Genomic DNA, 25736 nt, shown 5'->3' with positions numbered 1-25736 from the left:
TATGAAATATTCCAACATTCTAAACATTGGCTTGTTTTCATTTGCCTTTCTGAGAGATTATTCCCTACAGTCAGTAGCCTTGTGCAGAGACTTTATCTTACTCATGACTTTTATCTCTAGTATCTGAGTTCCCAACATAAAAATAGATCAATACACATCTGTGGGACTTAACTGAACAGTTTACTGGAAACTTAATGTACCTTAATTTAAAATTTATATATGAATTCCTGGCCTTTCAACTTAAAAATACTTAACACGAAAATTTATCTTTAAATTGTAGATCTGATGTTGTTTGTATAATAAATGAGAATTATAAAGACTTTTGGAGTCTCTTTGTTTCTTTTGAGCATAAAAGAATGAAATATTAAGTACATATCACAAGGTGTGTATTTGAATCTGTTATTGTTGGAAAAAATTCAATGAGAGTGCTCTGTTATCACTAACAATAAAATCAGGTTTCTTTATACCAGTTACTTTAGTAGACCAATTAAATCTATGAAACTGTTAGGAAGCACTTGAAGAAAAAAACAGGTAACAGCCCACTTTTTTCCCTGAATTTGTCGACTTAAAATAGTTACTTAGCAGACATTGACCATGTCCAGCTAGGCACATATATTTGCTCTTAAAGTGGAAATCCACATTTTAAAACCTAATTTGCTGTTTGATCATTGTTCAAATTTTTCCCTGTCCCCTTTTCCTTGGGTGTTAGGAAGAACTAAGTCATTTAGGGTCTAAAAGCCAATTGTTCTAATTATTAGTAGAGGATATAGGATTTTTGTTGTAGTGTGGAACTGATGTCATTTAACACAAGGGATGCGTGTGAAAAGCAGTTAAGACATTAGGTTCAGGTTAACAATTGAAGGGAAGCAAAATTGCTGCCCCAAAATATGACTCTAGCATAAGGATTATTTTAGGCTCGTTATTTTTAAGAAATCACAGGCACAGGAGAAGCTGTGAAAACTGAGTGAAAGTTACCCTTTTTGTAAGAGATATTTACATTTTAAGAGAAGTCTCCATTTGTACGGGTGTCTCCCTCTCTGTACTAAGAAGAGAAGGATGACTAAATCTCTAGAAACTTTTATCAGCGGAGAAGGCAATGACAAATCTGCATATTAAGCTTACCCTTGTTTACTAGGCTTTTCCTGTTAGCCATCCATAACTGCCCATCCCCCTTTTTGTCTTTAGCTAGAGATGTTATGTAAGGTGGTGGTTTGGGCCATTTTGAAAAGTATTCCTGGGTCTCTCCCATGTGTACAGGAGGTACTCATGTTATTAAACTTCTGTTTGGTTTTCTCCTGTTCATCTGTCTTTTTATTATAGGGGGTGCAGAGGTCGCAGCCAAGAATCTGGAAGGGTAGATGGAAAATTATTTTTCCTCCCCCACACTATATATATTTACAAAAATATACTTAAGTAAATTGCTCTGTTTGGTGTAACATGATGTTTAAGAAAATAATGCATTTTGGGGGCGCCTGGGTAGAGCAGTCGTTAAGCATCTGCCTTCGGCTCAGGGCGTGATCCTGGCGTTCTGGGATTAAGACCCACATCAGTCTCCTCCGCTGGGAGCCTGCTGCTTCTTCTCCCACTCCCCTGCTGTGTTCCCTCTCTCACTGAAAGTCTGTCACATAAATAAATAAAATCTTTTAAAAAAATGCATTTTTATTTGAATATTTAAAATTTATTTTCGTGTTTATTCACGTTAAATAACTCTTTTCCAGATATATTTTTATGTTTCAATTCCAGGAACATTTGCAATTTAATCAGGGAGGATATGAAATTAACCACCTGCTCTGGCACTGTGTTGCTGCCTGGTCATGTGTTCAGAAGAATAGTCCTCAGCTGAATAAGGTGCTTGAACACCTCATCTTTCATAAAGCACAGCTTCAAAAGAAATGCTGGTAAGAGGGATTCTATAAATCCAAAGTAATTCATGGAGAAACCTTTGTGTTTAAATGTTAAATAACCTTTGTACTTAAATGTTAATCACACCTTAGTTGAGTATGAAAATAATTTATAATCTCAGTTCCAAATGCAAGGGCAATTTCTGTATTTTGTATTAGTTCATTTCATCAATAAATTATTCCTATCTCTCTCTCTCATTTTTTTGCTAGTTTGCATGCATGTATTGCTTAATTTATCTTTTTCAAATGAAATTTGTTATTGATAAATAGTGCCTCCCCCCATTTAAAACATCCCTTATTGTTTAAGTTGTTAAACAACAACAGTGAGGGACAATTTATTATCCTTGGAGGAAATATATTGAGATTCTGTTTCTTTATGCCTTATTTTTAAAGTATAACAAAAATAGATCTTGACTGATAAGCGGTAGTTTCCTTCTGTACACACATTAATTTGAGAAGGAAAAAGAAGTCTTAAATTACTACCAAAGAGGACATGGGTTCAATGGAGGGGAGAAGAATTTTAAAGGAGTATTTCTGAGGAAAGTGATCAGAGGAGACAACCCTTTTCAGTATTTGAGGATAATCAGAGTTTCAAATTCCTCTTCCAATGCTAATGGTAATAATAATAATAGTAATAATAATAATAGGCAGCTGTCATGCCATTGCCAAGTTGCAAATTCAATCATCATATAGTTTTCTTAAACTTAGTTCCTGCTTTTAACCCTCTGGCTGCCCGCTCTCCATCAAAGACCCTTGTACATGTAAATTCTAAGAATCTGAAGGATTCCTTATGAAGGAAAGGTGTTTTCCTAGTTTCATTGGGAAGTTTTTGGGATTCTAGATCAAGTAAAGATTTCTGGAGGATGACTTACAGTTTGCTCAATATCTTAGAAATAGCTTAGTTCAGAAGATGTTTGGTCAAGAACTTATTTTGTCTTGTCCTGTGATGGGAGAAATCTACTCAGTATTTCAGTTAACAAAGATTGATTCTTTTATGTTTTAAAACTAAGGATAATATCTTTAAATAGCAAAATTACAATGAAAATAGAATATAATTTTAATAAGTATATATTAATATAGAGCTGATAAATACAACAAAAATTAGAGATTCTCACTGGTGCAAAGTTGGTTATTCTGAAAGCCATGGTGATTCTTTCAGACCACTCTTACTATAGAAAATAAGTTGTAGGGGATTCACGTATACAATTTAGTTTTCAAAAGAGTATAGAACCATTTTAGCTCTTGGAAGACTCTCACTTGATTTAAAAAATAAGAGAAATTACATTTTAACATATAAAAATAAGTATTTCATGACAAGTTTATTTTCAAAGCACTCTAATAATTACCAAATAAACAAGTTAAAAGAAATACTGAGATAGTAAAAGTGACTGATTAAGAATAGCTAATTCTGAAAGTCAAGGAATTGTTTCTTTAAACAACTTTCAGTTTTACTGGGCTGCATCAACATTGATTTAATTTGTTAATGATCTGTCTTGTTAAACAAACCAACCCATCAACCACAGGCCCCAAATGGTGTCACTTAGATCAAGTTCCCAAACTGGTGCATAATACATGATCTGATTGCAGTTTTAACCTCCCCCAGAACTTTAGTCTTAAAAAGGTCAGCTAGGAATTTTTCAGTCTGCACCAACGAGTCTACCACTTGGGCCCTCTCCCTCTCCCTAAAAAGGTGAGATCATCTGTGTAATGACACCTTGCTTTTCCCCCTAGAAAGCAGCCTCACCTGGAACAACCCTTTTCTTTTGCTAATAATTTTCTTGCCCCAGAGACCCTCCCTCTATAAAAACCTTTCAACTCCTTGGAGCTCCTCTCTACTCACTAGATGGGGTGCTGCTTGATTCATGAATCATTTAATAAAGCCAATTAGAATGTCAAATTTACTTACTTGATTTTTGTTATTTAACAGTCTTTAAGGTAGTTATTTTTTTATACTTAGTATTGTACAGATTTGGGGTCATTGGAGATCATACAAAACTATTCTGACTTTGCAAGTGGAGAAACTGAGGCCACGTTTATTAGGCTTACTAGTGAGCAGAATGAGATTTTTAGGGTCCCAGTATAGCATGCTTCAGTCAGTACCTTGTCTCACTATTCACTCTGGCTGCATGAGTAAGGAGATGACTGTTTTGAGGCATCTTGTCACTAAATCCTGACTTCTTTTCTGGGGAGACATGGTGGAAATAAGGCGAGGAAGGGGATGGCAGTGTTTAGACAATGCTGAATGAACAGAGGGGTAAACTGAAAAAATTGTGAAGCACAGTGACTCTTTAAAATCAAGAGGAAAAGATAATTGTTTAAAAAAAACACTGCCAGATAATTTTGATTCTTTTTCTTTTATTTACTGTTTTTTTAAAGAGGTTTCAATCTTTTTTAAAAAACAGTGAAGGCTCTAGTAAACAAAATAATCCATTGACATTAAAAGATTATTTTTTAAATTAGCCATTTGCCTAACTTCTGCTAGTCAAATTTTCTGTTGTGAGATAACAAATATTAAGGAATTAATTTTTCTTCTTACGAAGTATTTAAGTTATTTATGGAATAGCCTATACAGCTATCTAGAAGTCATTATTCCAGATAAAACAAAACAAACTGATGTAATTATCAAAATCAAACCAGAAATGCTTTCCATTTCTGGGGAAGCTTGAACATTAGTCTTACATACTCCTAAGATTGGGTACATGTAAAATATTAAGAAAAAGAACAATGTATTTAGAATGAAATAGAAATATTGAGGCATCAGGCCTTGATAGTAAATTGAGACTTTGTCAGGACATGCTGGACCAGATAGCCTTGGAGTTGTGACACTTGGTGGAAGATAAATTTGGTGTAGTACTTGAAAGTCAACGCCAAGTGACTTAGGAGGAATAACCTGAACAATTTTGTTTTCCATGTGTATCAGTAAAGTTACCATAATGATGAATCAATGTTCAGAGATTTAAAATGCAGAGGGGAGACCATTCAACTGATTGATCAGAAGACATTTGATTATTAGTGGCAAAAATTGCTTGTGCCCATACAAGTGATTGGTTCTCATCTGCCCATTTCTGATGTTACCCAGCAGTAAAAAATTCATCACGTAGACCTCTGCCTTGCTTCTTATAGCCTCCTTTGTAAAGATTATAGCGTAGAAAAGGAAAGAACTAGAAGCAAGTGGTTTCAGCTGAGCCTGAAAAAGAGCAGGCCCAGAATCCACAAAAGCACTCAGGAAAGGCACCACAGAGTTAGGGTGACCTCTGCTCACTAGGGGACACTAGGGGACGGGGAAAAACCCTGCAGAGGAAATGGGAATGCACTAAAGACAATAAATTATAAAACAGCGTGAAGAAGTAGAGAAAAAGGGACGATATGAGCCCCTCCTGGCTATCATGCATCAGCCTTTATCTGGGAAGTTTAGCTGCCCTGAGCTGCAGATAAGCAGTTTGCTGGAAGGCAGATTTCTATTTAATATGGTTAAACTTTATATGATGCTTCATACTCTCAATGCTCCACCCTGCGGTTTGGCCTTTTATAAACTGCCCCATTTGCTCTGGGAAGATAGCTCAAGCCAGTGCAAAAGGCTTTCTAATCTAACATGAAAATAATGAATTGTGTTTATAATTGAATTATTAGCCAATGAAGACTGCTGAGAAATGCAGTATGGCATTTCAGTAGAGCAGTATAACATATAAAATTATATCTCCCAAAGCAAAATAGCTGATTTAGTGCACTCCATGAATGTATTCCAAAAAAGCTTGACAATTTAAAATTATATAGACATGGCAAGTGGTTTCCAGAGGTGGAGTATTTGTGTTTGCATGGAAATGAATCAGGCAGAGAATCAACTGCTTTGTGTGGGCAGCAGGGCCTTAATTTCTGTCCAGATCACTGATATCCATGGTGCCTATCTCTTGAGCCCCAGTAATTGTAATGTTCATGTGACAGTCTAACCAAAACCATTCAAACAACTTCTTTGTCAGTAGTTCTCCTCCTTCTTCATGAGCTGAGATGGCAGTGTAAGTCCTCACACTTCAGATTGATTGACTGGGTTTTTAAATGTGTCCTTTGATTCTCTGGTCTAAGTATAACCCTTCAGTCTACAGCAAGGGTAAATATGTAATCATGCCTTGCTAGGTTATGGTGCAGTAAAAAAACACTCAGCCTCAAGTCAGAAGACCTGAATTTTAGTCCTATCTCTTGCTACCTGTCTAATTTTGAATGAGTCACTTAGCCCCTATGAACAAGAGTCTGGTTAGCAGATAAATAAAGACCGTAGCCATTTCAGAGATCTTTTGAGAGATTAAATAAGTAATGAAAACCCTTTTTATACTCAGAGTCTCCCCTAATACTTCATGTCCTACAAGTTCGGATCTGAATTATCTTTTTCCTAGAGAGGTTTCTGCCTACTGAATTTCAATCTCCATACCTGACACATGTCGCCTCCTCAAGTTAACCAAATTACACAGCCTAACTGCTCCATTTTGGAACTGTTCCCCGGCTCTCTGCCTGCTCTGCCACAATCTTGGTTTAGGCCCATTATTGTCTCAAGACTCTTGTAGCTTTTTTTTTTTTTTTTTAAGATTTTATTTTTATTTATGTGACAGAGACAGCCAGTGAGAGAGGGAACACAAGCAGGGAAGTGGGAGAGGAAGAAGCAGGCTCCCACCGGAGGAGCCCGATGTGGGACTCGATCCCAGAACACCGGGATCACGCCCTGAGCCGAAGGCAGACGCCCAACGACTGCGCTACCCAGGCGCCCCTCTTGTAGCTTTTTAACTCGTCTCTTTGCCTTAAGTTTGCCCCTCAATAATCTGCTGCCAGGGTTACAACCTAAATGTGATTATACCACCCTCTGGCTTAAAATTATTATTATTAATTATTATTATTTAATAAGAACTCTTTTGACATGACACAGGGGTTACATCAGGGTCTTATAACTTGCGGTGATTAGAAAAAAGCAAGAGGAGCAAAAACAAAGACTGAAAGATCCTGCTGCTAGGATTAATTACCACCAATGAACCAAACAGATAAAGTGCCTGAAGGACTGGATGGAGGTGACAGTTAGTGACCCACCTGTGCCTTCTCCGGTGAAGCTGCATTCCTGGCTTGTGCAACCCTGCAGCCCTTCACCTTCCCCGCTGTTATCCCTGGAGCTCCGAGAATGAAGCTCTGCAAGCAGGAGCTAGAGCCCTTTTTAGCAGACGTACTAAAGACTAGGTTCACATGTAGTCCATCTTTTCTGAGTATCAAAAATCAGACAATGGCAAGAAAAATGCATTCTTCAAAGTAGTTTTCATAAATGGCCAAAGTCAAGAATGAAATCCTGCCTGTCCTCTTCATTTGCAATGAAGATTGAGATTAATTTATTTATATTAACCCTCCCTTCCTAGACTGTTAATCTGGAGTTTCTGATAACATTAAGGTTAAATCACTATTTAAAATGTTCTATCCCCTCCTTAAAGGATGAGTTACATATCAATATTTAATTTTAAGGGTCATATTTCTGAAATTATTTTGATTTATTAAACTTTATCTATTTTTCTCACTCACTGTCCACCTTTTACCACTAGGATTTCCCATTCTTAAGCTGTTAAATACTATTCATTTCTTGGTTGGTTTTAGTACATTCTAAGTATGGACACAGGTGACCTATTTCATTAGGTGAGCCCTTGCTTATGCACAACTCTAGGCTGAGAATAATAACATTTGTCACCATTCATTTCCTCCTGAAAAGTGTCATGTACATTTTGTCTGGAAATGGGTTTCTGTGCTCACAGTTTGGTTTGGTTTTTTTTTCCTAATTCCCACTTTAAATCTCTAAATGTTGCTATGCCATTTCCTAACTTATGATTAGATGTTCAAAGCCAGTCTACTTTTTATTCTATTTTATTTTCAATCCAGAATTTTTTAGGAATATCCTTGTGATGTGACAGCTAGGATATAGCAGGCATCCTCTCTCTTGTCTCTCTGGTCATCTTATGAAGCTGTTGAGGCAAACCCTCCACCTTACTCAAAGAAGAGCCTTGCTCTGTGCAGCTTTGCACAATGCACTGGTGATGGGTCTGCATTTCCTGAAGGGCCTTCCGTTGATGATTCATTGTTCACACACTCAGTGCCTATCTCCTGCCTCTCTGTGCTTGGATTATCAGAAAGGGAGTGAAGCATGAGAGACTATGGACTCTGAGAAACAAACTGAGGACTTCAGAGGGGAGGAGGATGGGGGAATGGGATAGACTGGTGATGGGTAGTAAGGAGGGCACGTATTGCATGGTGCACTGGGTGTTATACGCAAACTAATGAAGCATCGAACTTTACATCGGAATCCGGGGATGTACTGTATGGTGACTAACATAATATAATAAAAAAATATTATAATAAAAAAAAACTAATAAAAAAAAACCATTGATGTGGAAAACCCATATATGCCTGCATGAAATTTTAAATTAATTTTTGGCTTCTCAGCATTGGAAAGGTTTTCCTTCATTCAAATTCCATTTTGTTCATAACTTTAAAATCCTTAAAGTTCCTTTCTTTTTTTTCTTTTTGGTAGTACTACAGACTTTTCCCCCTTGAGTCTATGTTTCTTTGGTTGTTTGTTTCTTTTTTTTAAAAAAAGATTTTATTTATTTATTTAGAGAGAGCTTGAGTAGGGGGAGGGGCGGAGGGAGAGGAAGAGAGAGAATCTCAAGGAGACTCCCTGCTGAGCGCAGAACCCCAGGTGGGGCTTGAGCCCATGACCCTGAGACCATCATGACCTGAGCTGAAATCCAGAGTCAGACCTTAACCGACTGAGCCACCCAGTGTACCTGGTTATCTCAATGGGAATTGGATAGTACTGGGTCTCAGTTCACCAGTTTTCTCCCTTCCAAGCAACTTTTGCAGTTAACTTCCTCATTATGGATTTGAATTATATTTTTGTATTTTAATCTCTTTGCAGTCTTTCATTTTCTTACCATACTACCTTTCATCTCAGTATCAAGGCTTTTCATTTTCTTTTCCTTTTATTTGGCTTTATTAAAGGCGCTTAACAGTCTTATAAAAATATCTTCTGGTCCCTGTAAGAAATCATTTTCGGAGCTATGATCCTCTCTGAGTATTCAGACTGATATTCTCTTTAGCCCTTGCTTCAAAATTCTCCATTTTCTATTTTACTTACCTCATTACCTAGGAGAAATCTACAAAAACTTGGTATTTTAAAATAAGAAGTTTGTATTCACAGCACACATAACAGAGTTGTTAAATGCTGCAACATTCAACGTGCACTATCATCAGGGACCTTCCTGTATTCTTCCTACTCTCCGATATTTTACTTTTGAGGAGAAAATGCCCTCCAGTGTTCCCATTCTGGTGTTCCCCCTCCTCCTCCCTGCCTCCTGCACACACAGTACCACCGCATGCTTTTCTACCCTGTTTGTCATCTGGACGTTGCCAGATGAAAGAGGTAAGGATGAAGCACAGAAATAATACTCTGACTCCTTAAAAAATCAGTACTCCAAAGTAGGGACTGGCTTTACTTTTTTCTGAATCTGTGAAAAACACCATGGATGGTAGATACCATTTTTTTCTCTTTTAACTTTTGTTGGGGACCTGAGGCTGCTATATTTCACGAAGTGGAATGTGTGTACTCCTTGTTGCTGTTCTTAATCCAGCTCCATCAATTTTATGATTTGTGGAAATTCCCTATAAGTTAACTGCTCTTAGCGACTTCTCTTTCATTCTCAGTCTTTCATTTTTATGGTTGTGTGGATTTTATGGTTGTGTGGATTTTGACAGTGTTTTCTGAGGGATCTACTGAAAGGTTGAAATAACCCATGTAAGGGTTGTGACTTGGAGACATTTTAATTCCATCTTTTAAAATTGCAATTTGATCAATGAAGAAATTAATAGGAAAACTGTCTTGAATGCTGATGTTCCTAACCTTTTTATAAGTTTCTGTAGATAGTCAAGACAGGTCAATAGCTTTTAATGAAGCCTCTTATTATTGCATTTTAGCCAATCTATTGTCTATATATTTATTTGATATATTTTAGCTGATTTATATTAGTGTGGAAGGAACAGTGGGCCGAAGTAAGGCTAGCTGAGGTCCAGTCTAGGATCTGGTACTATTTGCCTGTGCGCAGTGGTTCACATTAATTTTAAAAGTGAAAAAAAAATTTAAAGTAAAATGAATCAAGTAACTATGTTATTTTGGACAAGCCAGTAAACCTCTGCCCTAGTTTCTTTATAAAATTACAGGAAAATTTATAATATTTATAAATATTTATAATATTTATAAATTACTTTATACATGTTTAATTTCATGACACTAAAATCAAGTCAGTCTACTAATAATTGTACTGTAGTGAGTTCAGAAAGAAGCTACTGCAAAATTTCTAACCTAGTCAACTTTGAAGTCTTTCTGTGTGCATTGATTTTCAGTTTTGAATTTTAACAAACTCCAATTTGTAAGTATTGGTGTTTCCATTCTATTCGGCAAAGGTACTTTCACTTACAGAAAATTTTGCGATCAGTAGCATTGACTGAAAATAGTGTGTTTGTGTTGAAGCATTGTTCTACTATAGGACGCTGACGCTAATGGATCTTTTCTCATCCATATTTTAGTGAGAGTGCCCTACATTAGTTAAAACTTTCCAGACTCAAAAGAGAACAGAAGAACCAAAATCTTAGGACTGTGAGGTATATTCAGGGGCAAGGAAGTTCTGTAAACTCTGAGACTATACTCCTATACTCTCCTTTGCTTGACCTTATTGTGAAGTGGGGTGAGGAGTACTGTGAGAATGACTCACTGGTCATTCACCTCGCTGGTCATCTGGACCTCAGTCACTCTAGGACTTCACAGAGAAAAGTTATCAAACTCATATCCTTTGACTTTGAAGAAATAGTCTTTTTTGTAATTCGATTCAGGTCAGCATTTTGAACCTAGCCATTTCACATAGAGTATTTTACTTAAATCTCATAAGAGTCTCTGAAAAGTAGGTTTTGCTATATTTACTTATAGATGAATAGATTCAGACTGAGGTGGACTGTGAAAATTGCCCTATGTCGTATACCTAATTACCGACAGAGCTAAGATTCCACCTATAATTTTTCTGACTCTGAGTTCATGCTTGTAAACATCATGTTGAGTCTATCGGTTAGGATTGAGTTCTGCATGTAGCAGTAACCTAACTACAATTGCATTACCAAATAGGGCACTAATTAGTGCACATAACAAGCAGTGCACTACTGATATGCAGATTCTTAAGAAAATCAAGACCCAAGCTCCTTCTAGCTTCCTTTTCTTCCATTGATAGTACTGGACTTTCATCCTCATTGTTGCAAGACAGCTGCTCTACCTTCTGGCACCATGTGTGCTTTCCAAGTGGGAGGGAAAGGATAAGTAAAGAAAAAAAAATCACTTATTATCTAAATTTAATCTCTTAATCAGAAAAATAATAGCTTACCTGTATTTCATAATACACTTCCATTTGTATCTCATTGACTAAATCTACATTTCTGCTATTCCAAGCTTCAAGGGAGTGTGGGAATTCATTTTTTAAGTCAAATTTATTAAGATATAATTTACATACAATAAAATTCACACATTTTGTGTACACAGATATGTGATCTTTGACAAATGTATACACCTGTGTAATCACAATCAAGTTATAGAACATTTCCATTTTGGGGAGCAATGTTAACTGAGCATTTTGCCATCTTGAACAAAACTGAGGTTTATTTCTGAAAGGAAGGAGCAGACAATATTAGGCAATAGGCAGCATTGTCATATTAAGGTTAAATTTTTTTTATTGAGGTATAATTAGCATGTAAGATTGTATTAGTTTCAGGTGTATGACATAATGATTCGCTGTTTGTATATATTGTGAAATGATCACCATAATAAGTCTACTTTCTTTGTACTTAAATAACAGTTTGGAAAAGCAATACTGGAAATACCCTTAGGTGAGAGAAGACTTTACTTACCATTAATCTAGCTTAAAACAGGAATCTGGATAGATCTCCCAGACCTATTTATGTTTCAGTTTTCTAATATTAAAATAAAAGATTTCCAAGAGGTCTTGAATGTGTCAAAAAGTTGTGGTTCAGGGGCGCCTGGGTGGTTCAGTCGTTAAGCATCTGCCTTCGGCTCAGGGCCTGATCCCAGAGTCCTGGGATCGAGCCCCACATCGGGCTCCTCCACTGGGAACCTGCTTCTTCCTCTCCCACTCCCCCTGCTTGTGTTCCCTCTCTCGCTGGCCGTCTTTCTCTCTGTCAAATAAATAAATAAAAAATCTTTAAAAAAAAATGTGGTTCAGTGAGTGAGATAATTTATGTGAAAGCACATTGAGATCTGTAAAGCTCTATTCAAATATAAAAAATTGGTTTTTTTCCCCATAATTAGAGGTGTTTCCTTTTGAAAATGATAATGAACTTGACTTACTGAAATATCACAGTTGTGAAGTTCAAATATAATTGTAAAATATGCTAACTCTTTATCAATGGCTTATAAATCAAGGCAGTGTGCAGCTCAAGGTAGAGGAATTTTACATTTGCATTCCTACTAGTTCTCTTTCAGACTATATCGCTTTCAGAAAATAGCACTAAATGTGTAATATCCTGAAACTATCAAATATATGTTCAGTAATGACTAATAAATTCTTGTGTGATTTCCCAGTTATTATACAATATTTTGAGTGATAAATCGTGACAGTCTTCTAATCAAACAGAAATATAGATTTTGAGAAATTACATTTTTTGTTAAATCAAATAATCTGATCTTTTGGAGGGCTTAGGAAGGTCATTTTTAAATTTGTTTTCTTTTCTTAGAGGGAAACATTCTTGAAATTCACTTCTTAGGTGCAGAAAGTTAAAAATCAAAACCCATTATGAAAATCTGGGAACAGTCTAGAACCGGAGCCCTTAATTGCTTGTTATACAGGATCTATGAAGAAATGTGATTTTTGTAGTATTTATTACTCCCAGAGTTTTCACAGAACTCTACTGTGAATTCAAATCTCTTGCCAAAATGTGGTTCTTTCTTGTAGACTTTAATCAGAAGCAGTGTCAACCAATACTGGTCTTTATTAAAAGTAAATGTATCTGGTAATCTGGGATACTCATTAACTCTGGCCAATTTTTTCATTAAAAATTGTTTATTATTATTTTAATTAAGGTCTTTGTTGTTTTGTTCACAAAATTCCTAGGTTGGATTCAATACTGGCTTTGTTGGTCCTTGGGGAGGCTGCCAAACTAAACATGGCCTGCTTGAAAGCTTTAATGGAACTAATGAGAGATTTTCTTTTAAGCATTATGTCTGTTCAAAACCAGGTAACAGTATATTGTTAATTTAGGTGTTTTAAAAGACCTGAAGAGAAACAAATTTTATTTTTGCCACTATTTAAATTGTAGATCATATTAGGACTTATAATGAGCATAACCTTGTGATAAAAATTTTAATTAAATATGAAAGTAAATGCACATTTTTTTTAAAGGTTTCATTTATTTGACAGAAAGAGTCACAGAGAGAGAGGGAACACAACCAGGGGGAGTGGGAGAGGGAGAAGCAGGCTTCCTGCTGAGCAGGGAGCCTGATGCAGGGCTTGATCCCAGGACTCTGGAATCATGACCTGCGCCAAAGGCAGACACTTAACGACTGAGCCATACAGGCACCTAAGTAAATGCACATTTCCCATATATCCCAGTATGGATAGACAGATGGAAATAGATAGACATGTAAAGATATGGAAATAGATTATACACACACACACACATCAGAGGGACTTTAAATTTTACACAAACTTGAGATCATATAGTCATATATGGTTTAGTTTCCTCTTTTAAAAATTTAAAATATATTATGACAGCATTTTTCATTATGATTTCATATTATTAAAATTTACATTTTGGTCTGCATGAGATAATTTAACCATTTTTTCATTGTTGAACATTGACTTTATTTCTAATTATTCACAGGTAATTGCAAATAATGTTGAACTGGTATTCTCATACATAAAATCTTTGTGTTTATGACTATTACTTCAGAATAGATTCATAAAATTAAATTACTGAATAATAGACTATGAACTTTCTTTTAATATTTGTAGGATAGATCTCCAAATTCCTCTCCAGAATATATAATGGTCTTGCTTTTGTATGAAAAATGTATAAAGTTCTACACACAACAATTGAGCTTTATATAAAAAAGATTCTTTTATAATATAGGAAATGGTATTTCATTGGATTAATTTATATTCTGTTGATTACTAAGGAAATTGAAAAGTTGTTCTTTATATACTTTTTAGCTATTTGTATTTTTTATTCTTGGAGCTAGATTTTATGCAATCTACACATGGAAAACCTATTTTTTAATGAGTACATTTTAGAAATATTAATTGATTATGGTTCTTTACCAACTCTATAAAATTTGAAGATATTTCTTGTAAGTACAGTATATAGTTTAAATTAGACTTCGATTATCTAGTAACTATTTTCTCATTTTAGGAAGAATGCTGCAAGGTAGATGACTTTTCCTGGGCCTGGAATGTAGTCTACAGATATACAACAATTCTTGCAGAAATCTGCTTGTATGCGACCACTTCTAATTTGCGAAAAACTGCTTTTATTGGTTTCTGTGTCTGTAAAAGTTCACAAAAAGATATTTTACTTGTGGATAAATCAGAAGAATCACCAGAATTGAAGGAAACAAGTATTTTAGGTCTTTTGGAATATTTCTCTTCAAAAATGTCAGATAATTGTAAGTAAATTATTTCTCAACTTGTTGAGAAATATTTCTTAAATGTCCCTGTCTACATATAGCAATAAGCCTCTTATTTCATATTATTTTTAATCTTTATTTACTTTTTATTTTTTTAACCTACAGTGTTTTATTAGTTTTAGATATATAATATAGTGACTCAACAATGCCATACATCATGCAGTGCTTATCACAAGTGCACTCCTTAACCCCCACCACCTATTTCACCCATCCCTCCACCCATCTCCCCTGGGGTAACCGTCAGTCACTTTAGCTAAGAGTCTGTTTTGTGGTTTGTCTATCTCTCTCTCTCTTTTTCCCCTTTGCTCATTTTTTTGTTTGTTTCTTAAATAACACATGTGAATGAAATCATATGGTATTTGTCTTTCTCAGAATTATTTCTCTTAGCGTTATACACTCTGACTCCATCCATGTCATTGCAAGTGGCAAGATTTCATCTTTTCTTACTGCTGGACTATATATATATATATATAACATCTTCTTTATCCATTCATCTATTGATGGACACTTGGGCTGCTCCCATAATTTCGGTATTGTAAAAAATGCTGCTATAAACATAGGGGTGCATGTAACCATATGAATTAATGTTTATGTATTCTTTGGGTAAATACCCAGTAGTGTGATTGCCAGATTGTAGGGTAGTTCTATTTTTAACTTTTAGAGGAAACTTCATACTGTTTTACACAGTGGCTGCACCAGTTTGCATTCCCACCAACGGTTGCATGAAGTTTCCTTTTTCTCACCAGGACTTGTTTCTTGTATTTTTGATTTTAGCCATTCTGACAGGTGTGAGGTGATAGCTCACTGTAGTTTTGATTTGCATTTCCCTGATGATGAGTGATGTTGAGCATCTTTTCGTGTGTCTGTTGGCCATCTGGATGTCTTCTTTGGAGAAATATCTGTTCATGTCTTCTGCCCATTTTTAAATTGGGTTATTTGGTTTTTTGGGTGTTGAGTTGTATAAGTCCTTTATATATTTTGGATACTAGCTCTTTATTGGATATATCATTTGCAAAAAACTTCTCCCATTCTGTAGGTGGCCTTTTAGTTGTGTTGGTTGTTTTCTTTGCTGTGCAAAAGCTTTTTGTTTGATATAGTCCCAATAGTTTACTTTTGCTTTTATTTCCTTGCCTCAGGAGACATATCCAGAAAAATGTTGCTATGGCTGATGTCAGAGACATTACTGCCTATGTTCTCTTCTAGGATTTTTATGGGACCAGGTCTCACATTTAGGTCTTTTATCCATTTTGAATTTATTTTTGTGTGTGGTATAAGAAAGTGGTCCATTTCATTCTTTTGCATGTAAGTGTCCAGTTTTCCCAATACCATGTGTTGAAGAGACTGTCTTTTTCCCATTGGATTTCCTGCTTTGTTGAAGATTAATTGACCATATAATTGTGGGTTTATTTCTGGGTTTTCTATTATTTTCTCTTGATATATGTGTCTATTTTGTGCCAGTATCATAGTGTTTTGATTACTATAGCTTTGTAATATAACTTGAAGTCTGGAATTGTGATGCCTCCAGTTTTGCTTTTTTTCTTCAAGATTGCTTTGACTATTTGGGGTCTTTGTGGTTCCATATAAATTTTAGGATTGTTTGTTCTAGCTCTGTGAAAAATGCTGTTGATATTTTAATAGGGATTGCATTAAATGTGTAGATTGCTTTGGGTAGTATAGACATTTTAACGATATCTGTTCTTCCAGTTTATGAGCATAGAATCCCTTTCCATTTCTTTGTGTCATCTTCAGTTTCTTTCATCAGTGTTTTATAGTTTTCAGAGTACAGGTCTTTCACCTTGTTGCTTAGATTTGCTCCTAGGTATCTTATTTTTTTGGTGCCATTATAAATGGGATTGTTTTCTTAATTTTTAGTGTATTGAAATGCAATAGATTTCCTCACATTGATTTTGAATCCTATGACTTTACTGAATTCATTTACCAGTTCTAGTAGTTTTTTGGTGGAGTTTTTAGGGTTTTCTATATATAGTATTATGTAACCTGCGAAGAGTGAAAGTTTTTCTTCTTTCTTACCACTTGGGGTGTCTTTTATTTCTTTTTGTCGTCTGACTGATGTCGCTAGGATTTCCAGTACTATGCTGAATAAAAGTGGTGAGAGTGGACATCCTTATCTTGTTCCTGACCTTAGGAGGAAAGCTCTCAGTGTTTCCCCAATGAGTATGATATTCACTGCGGGCTTTTCATATATGGCTTTTATAATGTTATAGCAATAAACCTTTTACAGAAAGTTAACATTTTGAAGTTGGAAAATATTTTAAATTTAGTAGGAATTTTTTTCAAATTTAGGAAGAATATTTTATAACACAGAAATTTTTAATTAACAATTTTAAAACAACTTAAATATAAACTAGACTCAGTTGATTAATGATTCACATTATATTCGTGGAAAACAAAGATAACCTTAAGAAAATTTAGGAAATATATATAAAGTTTGTTTTATTCTTTTCCACATAAGGACTTCTCCATCCATCTTCTCCATTTTCTCTAGACATCTACTGTTTCTCTTGTTCCCTTCCTATGCAGGGGATTTCTCTTCAATTACTCAGATATTGGAGTACATTCCAACATTTTATACACATCTGACATTTTATACTCCATCAAAGTATAACTGTCTTATGTCTCAAGACTAAAGGTCATTTTGATATCATTGTTTATGGGGGCTGTTAGAATAAAATACTTTTATTTTTAAAAGAGTACTACAGGGACAATATTAATTCAAGAGTTTCCTTTTAAGATGACTAGACCTTTTCTTTATGAATATCATTACAATCTATATATTATTATAGTATATTATGTAGATGATTCTCATTCACATTAAGTTATGAGATAACTGAGACTGAATCATGTCTGAATTATATTTGTATTAACCCAGCATCTATAACATAGGCGGGTAGTTAATAATAGTGGACTTATTGTGTAATTAAATCACTAAATTTTAAATATAATTGTAAGATTTTAAAAGTACAGAAGGAGGAAGAGTATTGTCTTTCTTCAGAACCATAATTCATTGATTTGGCATAGATTGTGCTTGAATATAATTTTAAATAGTAAGAACTTAGTAGGAGATATTAATTTCATTTTCAAAAACTTGCTTGATATTTTAAAATTACTTTCAATACACTTTTGGTTTAAACAATAAGTTGGAACCTATCATTTCTGAGTGCAATTTGCTTGTCCTTTTCCCACTTCCTATTCATAGGAAGACTATGTTTATTTTTTATTAGTGTCAATTTTGAACAGATTCTAAGTCTTTAGTATACAAATTAGTATAAGTATTTCTCCTGTTTTTATATTATTGATAAAGTGAAGGAGGTGTTCACCTCTTTCACTGTTCACATTCTTAAGTGTTCAGAATGATCAGAGATATTCCTATACAGCAGCTCAATGTATAATTTTTAATCTGCCACTGACCAGATTCATCTACAAATTTTAGTTTTTCATTTTTTTTGTCTAGCTGTGTAGAGTTAGTTCTTTCTATATTCTTCACCTGTTCTCTTTAGAGATGGAGTCCAGTAGGCATTTCTCCATGAGGAAGATCTTTATTCCCATAAACCTCTTGGCCTCCTGCCCGCCATGACCCCTGAGTGCTGTCATAACCTCATGATGATAGGGTTGCATCTTTCTGTGGATACTCAAAATTTTTTTCCTCCTCAGCAGTCTGAGTTTTTTCCTCCAGCCAGTTGATGATTTCATTGCATCACTTGCTCATTGCTGATCTTCTCTGAAGTTTCTTATCTTTTCCAGAATAATTTAATTTGATGGTACAGGTACAGAATTTGGGTGGGTTCTTGGAAGAGATTTGTCTTTCTGCTTATCATCTACAGGTTTATGTTGCTCAGCTTCCTGGGCGACACCCCCCAAATTGTCCTACCTCAAATGTTATTCTCTTTCCCTGTGATTGTTTCTCTGTTAATAGCAGACCTATAGAGAATTTCATTGACATTTATGTGAGCTTTCTTCCTTCCGAGCAATGCACACATTATAGAAAGCTATTTGTGAGCTTGAACTTGCCAAACATATAGTCGTCCTTGGTCATTGTTTTCGCATCTTTATACATTTGAATGAGCACACTTGTTTCTGCTTGATGTGAATTCAATACCAAGGGAAAAGTATGACATCTAAGAAACAGCAAATTCTGAATATTTTCATATGTGACCATAGGTGAGATAGCCATCTGCATCTGTAAGTGATGATTTCATTGAAGTTGATGCTTTTGTATAATTTCTTGTCATTGAATAAATCTTATAGGAATTTCTGAATCGCATTGTAGTGACCAACAGACAATTTATGGATCAATAAAATGGATCAGTATTTTCTTCTTTACCTGGTATTACAGTAGAGCGGTAGAAGGCAATCCCTAACAAAGTGAGTTCTGGATAGAGTTGACCTTTATAAATTCACAAATGGTGCTGAGGCAATGGATGATTCTTTTGCTTTCATCAATGTCCTTCTTATCTTATACTTGAAGTCAGCAGTGACATAATTAAACAGTATTTTGTCAGTGTTCTCTCAACCCAAGTGGACAAATAGATGTTTCTGGTTGTGCAACATATTTAAAGATTTGATCTGCAATAAAGAGGTTGCACATACCAAAACTGCCTCCACCACAACCAAAAGCCAGTCTGATTTCTATGACATCAAACTTCTTGTACAAGCCATAAAAAATACTAGTGAGATTTGTCTCATTAATGATTCTGAATAGTTTGAAGCCCTCAATACTTACAGCATCTTTGTTGTTTCTTATGAGAAATGTTTGAAGTAAGTTGATTATCTGATGACTGTTTTGTTAAAGACATGTCAAGAATATGAGGACATTTTCTTCATCTTTGTCAGAACCAGAGAATGTACAACCTCTGGACATAAACTTTTAGTCTCCTCCTCACATTCATACTGGATTTTTGGCTTTCCTTTATCAGTCATTACCATGGTAAGCCATTACTTCACTTGACTGTACAAATGTCCAGTTGAATATTTTGACCGTCAAATGATAGGTTTTAAAAACTGTGTTGATGTGATTCATTAACCCTTGATTCCTGTAGCATCACTGACTGGGTTTTCCATCTGGGGAAAATGATTTTGTCTGGGTTACCCTGTAGGCATGATCACTGATAATGATCACCAGTTTTACAAGCCCACAGGGGGCAGCTCCTAAAGTACTATCATCTGTGTAGGGTTGTCAACATGATTCCTGGGGAGATAAGTTTGTCTTTTTGGAAAGTGACTTAAAGAACCTGGAGCTGCTGCCGTATTTAATTGAAAATGAATTTTTCTCATGATTTTATCCTTTGAGTGAGTAATTTTTAGAGTGAGAGAACCAGTCTGAAGTCACACAGATTTGTATTTTAATTCTACAATTTATATCTCGGAATCCTAGGTCAAATTAATTTAATTTTGCTGACTGATTTCTTTACCTGATAATTATGATAAGACTGCTATTCATATCATAGGGATTTTTGTGAGAAAAAAGAACTACGGAAACATATAAACACTTGGCATAGTACCTCGTGCATAGTAAAAGTACAGTAAATGTTAATAGATGTTATGGTTGTTAATATGGTTGTTAATATCTTTATAATGAGAAAACATCAGTGAGGAAGGATTTTTTTCCCTAACACTTATTACTATTTACACTTTATATTGTCAGGATCCTACTTTATTTTTATATAAATATATAAAGACAGTAAAAACACTTTTAAGTGGTATATATAATATATAAATAGTCTCTTACGAATGAGTCAAATAGTATTCTTATGGACCATTTTTATATGAAGGCTTTAGTATGAAAAAACACTTCAAATCATAGTTTTGTGAAGGTAATGTTACAGGAACTAAAGTAATGATTTCCATGAAGATAATTTCCTGGTGATCTGATCTGATATGGGAGCAGAACTTAAAGAATCTAGAAAAATGGATGACTACTAGCATATTCTGTTTTCATTCTGAGGTTTTGTGTCAAACAAGCTTTTCATAGAGTCAGACATTTATTAATTGTAGAGTGAGGTCTCTGGACAGTGACTGAAGTGCTGCCTTTTAGTGTTTTTGATTGAATAGAAATTTCTATGTATGCTTATAAATACCAATTATGCAGTTAACATTTGCTACTATGGACTTAATTGTGTCCCCCCCAAATTCATTTCTTAAAACTATTACCTGCAATGTGGCCATATTTGGAGATGAAGTAATGATGGTAGGGCCTAATACGTTTGAATTCGTGTCCTTATAAGAAAAGACACCAAAGAGCTCACTTTCTTCACTGTGTGAGGACACAGTAAGAAAGCATCTAAAAGCCAAGAAAAGAGCCCTTATCATAAACAGAATGAGCTAGCACCTTGATCTTGGAAATCCTAGCCTCCAGAACTATGAGAAAATAAATAAAATAAATTTCTTATGTTTTAAGACTCTAAGTCTATGGTATTTTGTTATGGCAGCCCAAGAAAACTAAGATACCTCCCCAGGGGTGTTGTGATATAGGCAGGTCTGAATATGCACAAATGCCTGAGTGAATCTTATCTGGAACACAATAGTCTCTATTTTTTATGTATTTTCATTTATTTATTTACTTACTTATCTACTTATTTATAAGTTTTTAATTCCAGTTAGTTAACACAGTGTCATACTAGTTTCAGGTGTGTGATAGAGCAGCAGTACAGTCTCTAGATGAGAGACAGTTTTGAGCTGGAAGAACATGAGGGAAGATGATAAAGATTAATTTATTTAAATGCATGGAATTTTTGCTTGATCCCTGTTGAATTCCAATTTGGAGAAATATTTTGCCGTGATGGGTCAAAAAGGATGACAGTAGTTAACATTTATTGAGCTCTCGCTATATGTCAGGGACAAGTCTAGGGTAATTCATTAATCATTACAACATGACTATGCCTAGATATTCATATTGTCCTCATTTAATAGATGAGAAAACTGATGCACTAAGAGTTTATTTGTCCAAGGAAATATAGTTTGTAAGCAGTACATCTGAGTCTTAACCTAGGCAGTCTGGGTTCAGCGTCCATACTAACTACCTCACTATACTGAACTAACTAGGTTAGTTGACCTAATGAATGAAAAATTTTTTAAAATTATCCATTTGCATTTTGAAGAATGTGAAAAAGATGACTGAGAAATTCTGACAGTCGTTATCCTATGGCACTGTTTGTAAAAGCATTTTCATAGACTTTGTATCGTGTGTGGTCCGTATTTCTAATGTAAATTCTTGGGCCTTGTTCTAGAATTTTGGATCAAAAATCCTTAAAGTGGAGTGTAGGAATCTGTATTATTAAGCCTAGAGAAAACCTAGCCTATAAATTTAGCTGTTAAACAAGCTGGTAAAATGCTGCCCTGATCATAGAGGAAAATACCTTTCTTACTTGTTGTTGCAGACCTTTATGCATCCAGTTGGAGAGTATTTATATCAGACGATTTATATGTAATTTTACAAAGAGGGAAACATAGCTTTGTGCTTTCCACTATCTTTGAAATGCCATCCTCTATGCTCCCCCCTCTTTGGTTTTCAGAGTGTTGAAATGATAGGCTTTTAACAAGCCTTGATTATCTGGAATCTGTGTTGTGACATTAATACCTGAAAATGGTGTATTCTGTGAGAACCTACAGAAACTGATTTAGTGTGTCTTCTTCAGGAAATATATAATGAAGGATAAGAACCAAATATATCATAGAATATAAAAATCTTGTCGATCGCGTTGCCCTCATCCAATGCACAAATCTCTAGTAGACCCAATTTGCAAATAGTCCACAGTCACATTCTGCTTAAAAGTCAACAGAGATTCAGAACTCCCTATCTCCCAAAGCAGGTCATTCCACTTTTAAACACTGTGAAAGATTCTTCCTTATATAAAAATGAAATCTATCTTTCTAACTTTGGTTTAAGTTTTCCCTCCTGGAGGCAATAAGAAAAAAATTCCATTTCCCACATGCAAGCCCTCAAATATTTGATGATAATTGCATTAGTTCTTTCTCCACCTCTTCACCTTGCCATCATCTCCCATCTCTGCTTACTGCCAAGCTCTTGTGCTAACTTTTCGTAATATGTGAAAAATATATTTTCAATGTGGTTTATGATTAGCTTCTTATGATTACTGGAAGGTTGTAATGTTGTTAACTTTGAATTGGTAATAATTTATTTCAGTGTTATGAAGTGAAGACATGTGAGATCCAAGTATTTTTTCATTCAATGTTGTCTATGAATGAGAAAAGTAAATATGACATTCTTCCCTTTTCATTCTTTTGTTGGGAATTATTTTCTTAAACTGGTTCTGCAATGATTTAGCGAATGAAATTTACATCACAGTTGTAAAATAACTTTGTATGCTACATTTCGATTCATTTTAACTCAGGAAAAACACATTATTACAGAGCAATAACTCCTTTCTAAAAAGCAAATGCAAATTAATTGGAATCTTAGAACCAATTGAAACGTTTAATGGTACTCTATTAAATCTTCAATATACCTTTTATCTTGGTGAAGGTTATTCAGAAAAATATTCAGTAACAGTGTTGTGTTTATTATACATGGAAAATATTTAACTTCTTTAAAAATCCATGTACATGTTAGTGATAGAGTTCAGGCAATCCTCGTAATCCACAATTCTTTGTGTTGACAAATCTAAAAGTATAGTACCCCTGGGTATTTCATATATATATAATATGGAAGTTAACCAAATGTATCTGTCTTTTTTAAAAATTATTTTATTGTGGGAAGAGCACTTTACATGAAATCAACCTTCTTAAAAGTTTAAGTGTACAATACATTATTGTTGGCACTGGGTACAGTGTTGTATAATAGATTTCTAGATCATATTTATATTTGCTTGATTGAAGCTTTATGTCCATTGATTAGTAATTCGAATTTCTCCTTTCCCTCATTTTCTGGAAACCACACTCTTTGATTATACTCTTCAATTCTATAAATATGACTATGTTGGATATCTCATGTAAGTGAAACCATGCAGCGTTTGTTTTTCCGTGACTGTCCTCAGCATGATGTCATCAAGGTTCATCCAAGTTGTTGCATATGGCAGAATTTCCTTCATTTTTAAGGCTTAAAAGTATTTTATTATGGATGAATACCACATTTTCTTCATCCACTGGCTTTATGTTAGTTATAAAATTGCAAAAATGAGCAATTATAAAAAAGTTATTTAAAAATTTTTTTTGCAATAATCATCTTTTACCCACTCCAGAATAAATTATATTGTTTCTTATTGCTCAATGTAGCATATGTTTGAAGATTTATCTTTGATCTATTCTCAGGTATGCTATCTCTAGGTTTAGGCTATATCTTTTAGACAATACAGTTGTATTTTAAAAGTGAAGAAGAATTCAGAAATCATCAATCCAAAAATCTACATACCCTGCTTTCTTTTGGATGTATTTGTAGATTTGTAACTCATCTTGCTTGGTGATATCATTCTTTATTTCTTTCTGTCATCCTTTTAAATAAAACATAATTTTCAAAAGAGATATAATTGACCTCAGAATTTCTCTAAAAACCCTATGCATATGAAATAATCTCTCAGCTTGTTAATATAGGTGACATGTGCCACTTAATGCAGCCAAATATCACTTGCTGAAAATTAATTAAACCCTACTCTGAAAAAATGATCAGTTCTGTCAGGCTTGTGAGACAGAAAAAAGTTAGCAGAACATTCAGTTGATGTCATGATACTGACAACATAAAATGCATCTGTTTTTTATTTGTACGGAAGTACAGAGAATATTATATAGCTTAAGGAACAAATAGATAACCCAGTCCAATTGAATAAGGATATTAGATATTTATTCTCTCTGCTTCTCATATTTCTATATGCTACATGCTGTGGAACATATGAGATAAATATATGGAACAGAAAAGCTAATTTACTAATATATGTAACCTTATGTTTCTCTGAACTTTCTTTTTTTTTTTTTTAAGATTTTTAAAATTTATTCGACAGAGATAGAGACAGCCAGCGAGAGAGGAAACACAAGCAGGGGAAGTGGGAGAGGAAGAAGCAGGCTCATAGCAGAGGAGCCTGACGTGGGGCTCGATCCCACAACGCCGAGATCACGCCCTGAGCCGAAGGCAGACGCTTAACCGCTGTGCCACCCAGGCGCCCCTGAACTTTCTTTTGTACCTCTCCAGTGGATTTTACCAAATTATAGCTTGTATTTTTAATAATCATTTTATTTCTCTATGTTAGTTAGGAGTATATTTGGCTACCCGCAGTAAAAAATACATTAGATTAAATAAAATGAAAATTTATTTCTCTCCCACATAAAATAATTCCAGAAGTAGTCAGTCTAAGGTTGGTGTCGGGGCTTAAGAGGTTCTCAGGGAGTCAGGTTCATTTTCTTTTGCTCTTCTGAGGATGCAAAAGGGAAGAATAATAATAACCATTTTCTACTAAATCTTTTTAATAGAAAGTACCATACAGCATTATTGCTGTAAACACATTGGCTTGAATATAATCATAGGGCCACACCTAAGGAGAGTTTATTTTGTTTTCTATCAATCAGCCAAACTGGAAGTAGTGATTCATATTACTGAGGAAGAAAGGGAGAATGGATATTGTGAAGTAATTTACAATCTGTGCAAAGCTTATTTTACCAAGTTTTGTTCTCTCTCAGGTCTGGGAATAGGTTTTAGTCATTATTGCTTCACCCTACATTACCTAATGGATTGCCTCATTCAGACTAACCTCTTCAATAAACAAGTGTCGAATGTATGAATGGATGAAGGAAAGGAAATGGATACTGTATTGAGATTTGTTGAGATGACATTTTCAATTCGAAATTGTTATTTTTTTAAAAAGATTTTATTTATTTATTTTTCAGAGAGAGAGAGAGCACAAGCAGGGGGAGTGGCAGGCAGAGGGAGAAGCAGGGAGAAGTCCCTGATGCAGGGCTCGATCCCAGGACTCTGGGATCATGACCTAAGCCAAAGGCAGACACTTAGCCGACTGAGCCACCCAGATGTCCCTCCAAATGGTTATTAAACATCATCTTTATATATTGCTTATCCACTTAATCTCATTTTTTTTTCAAAAATAATTGGCACAAGTTCTTTTCAA

The 25736-nt window shown here is 34.8% G+C and overlaps 1 protein-coding gene across 1 annotated transcript in view; it reads left to right on the top strand.

Moving 5' to 3' along the window:
- The window catches only part of TMEM232 (transmembrane protein 232), a gene marked incomplete at its 5' end in the record, with an annotated part of 218342 nt that overhangs the window by 29669 nt on the left and 162937 nt on the right, over positions 1-25736 (top strand). The window contains 3 exon segments of the mRNA XM_034655649.1: positions 1744-1898; positions 13082-13205; positions 14379-14631. Of these exon segments, the coding sequence (XP_034511540.1) occupies positions 1744-1898; positions 13082-13205; positions 14379-14631 (532 nt within the window).

This window comes from Ailuropoda melanoleuca, chromosome 3 (assembly GCF_002007445.2).
Source record: "Ailuropoda melanoleuca isolate Jingjing chromosome 3, ASM200744v2, whole genome shotgun sequence".
Taxonomy (NCBI): Eukaryota; Metazoa; Chordata; class Mammalia; order Carnivora; family Ursidae; genus Ailuropoda; species Ailuropoda melanoleuca.
Note: the sequence above shows the minus strand (reverse complement) of the source record. Positions and strands in the feature narration are given on the sequence as shown.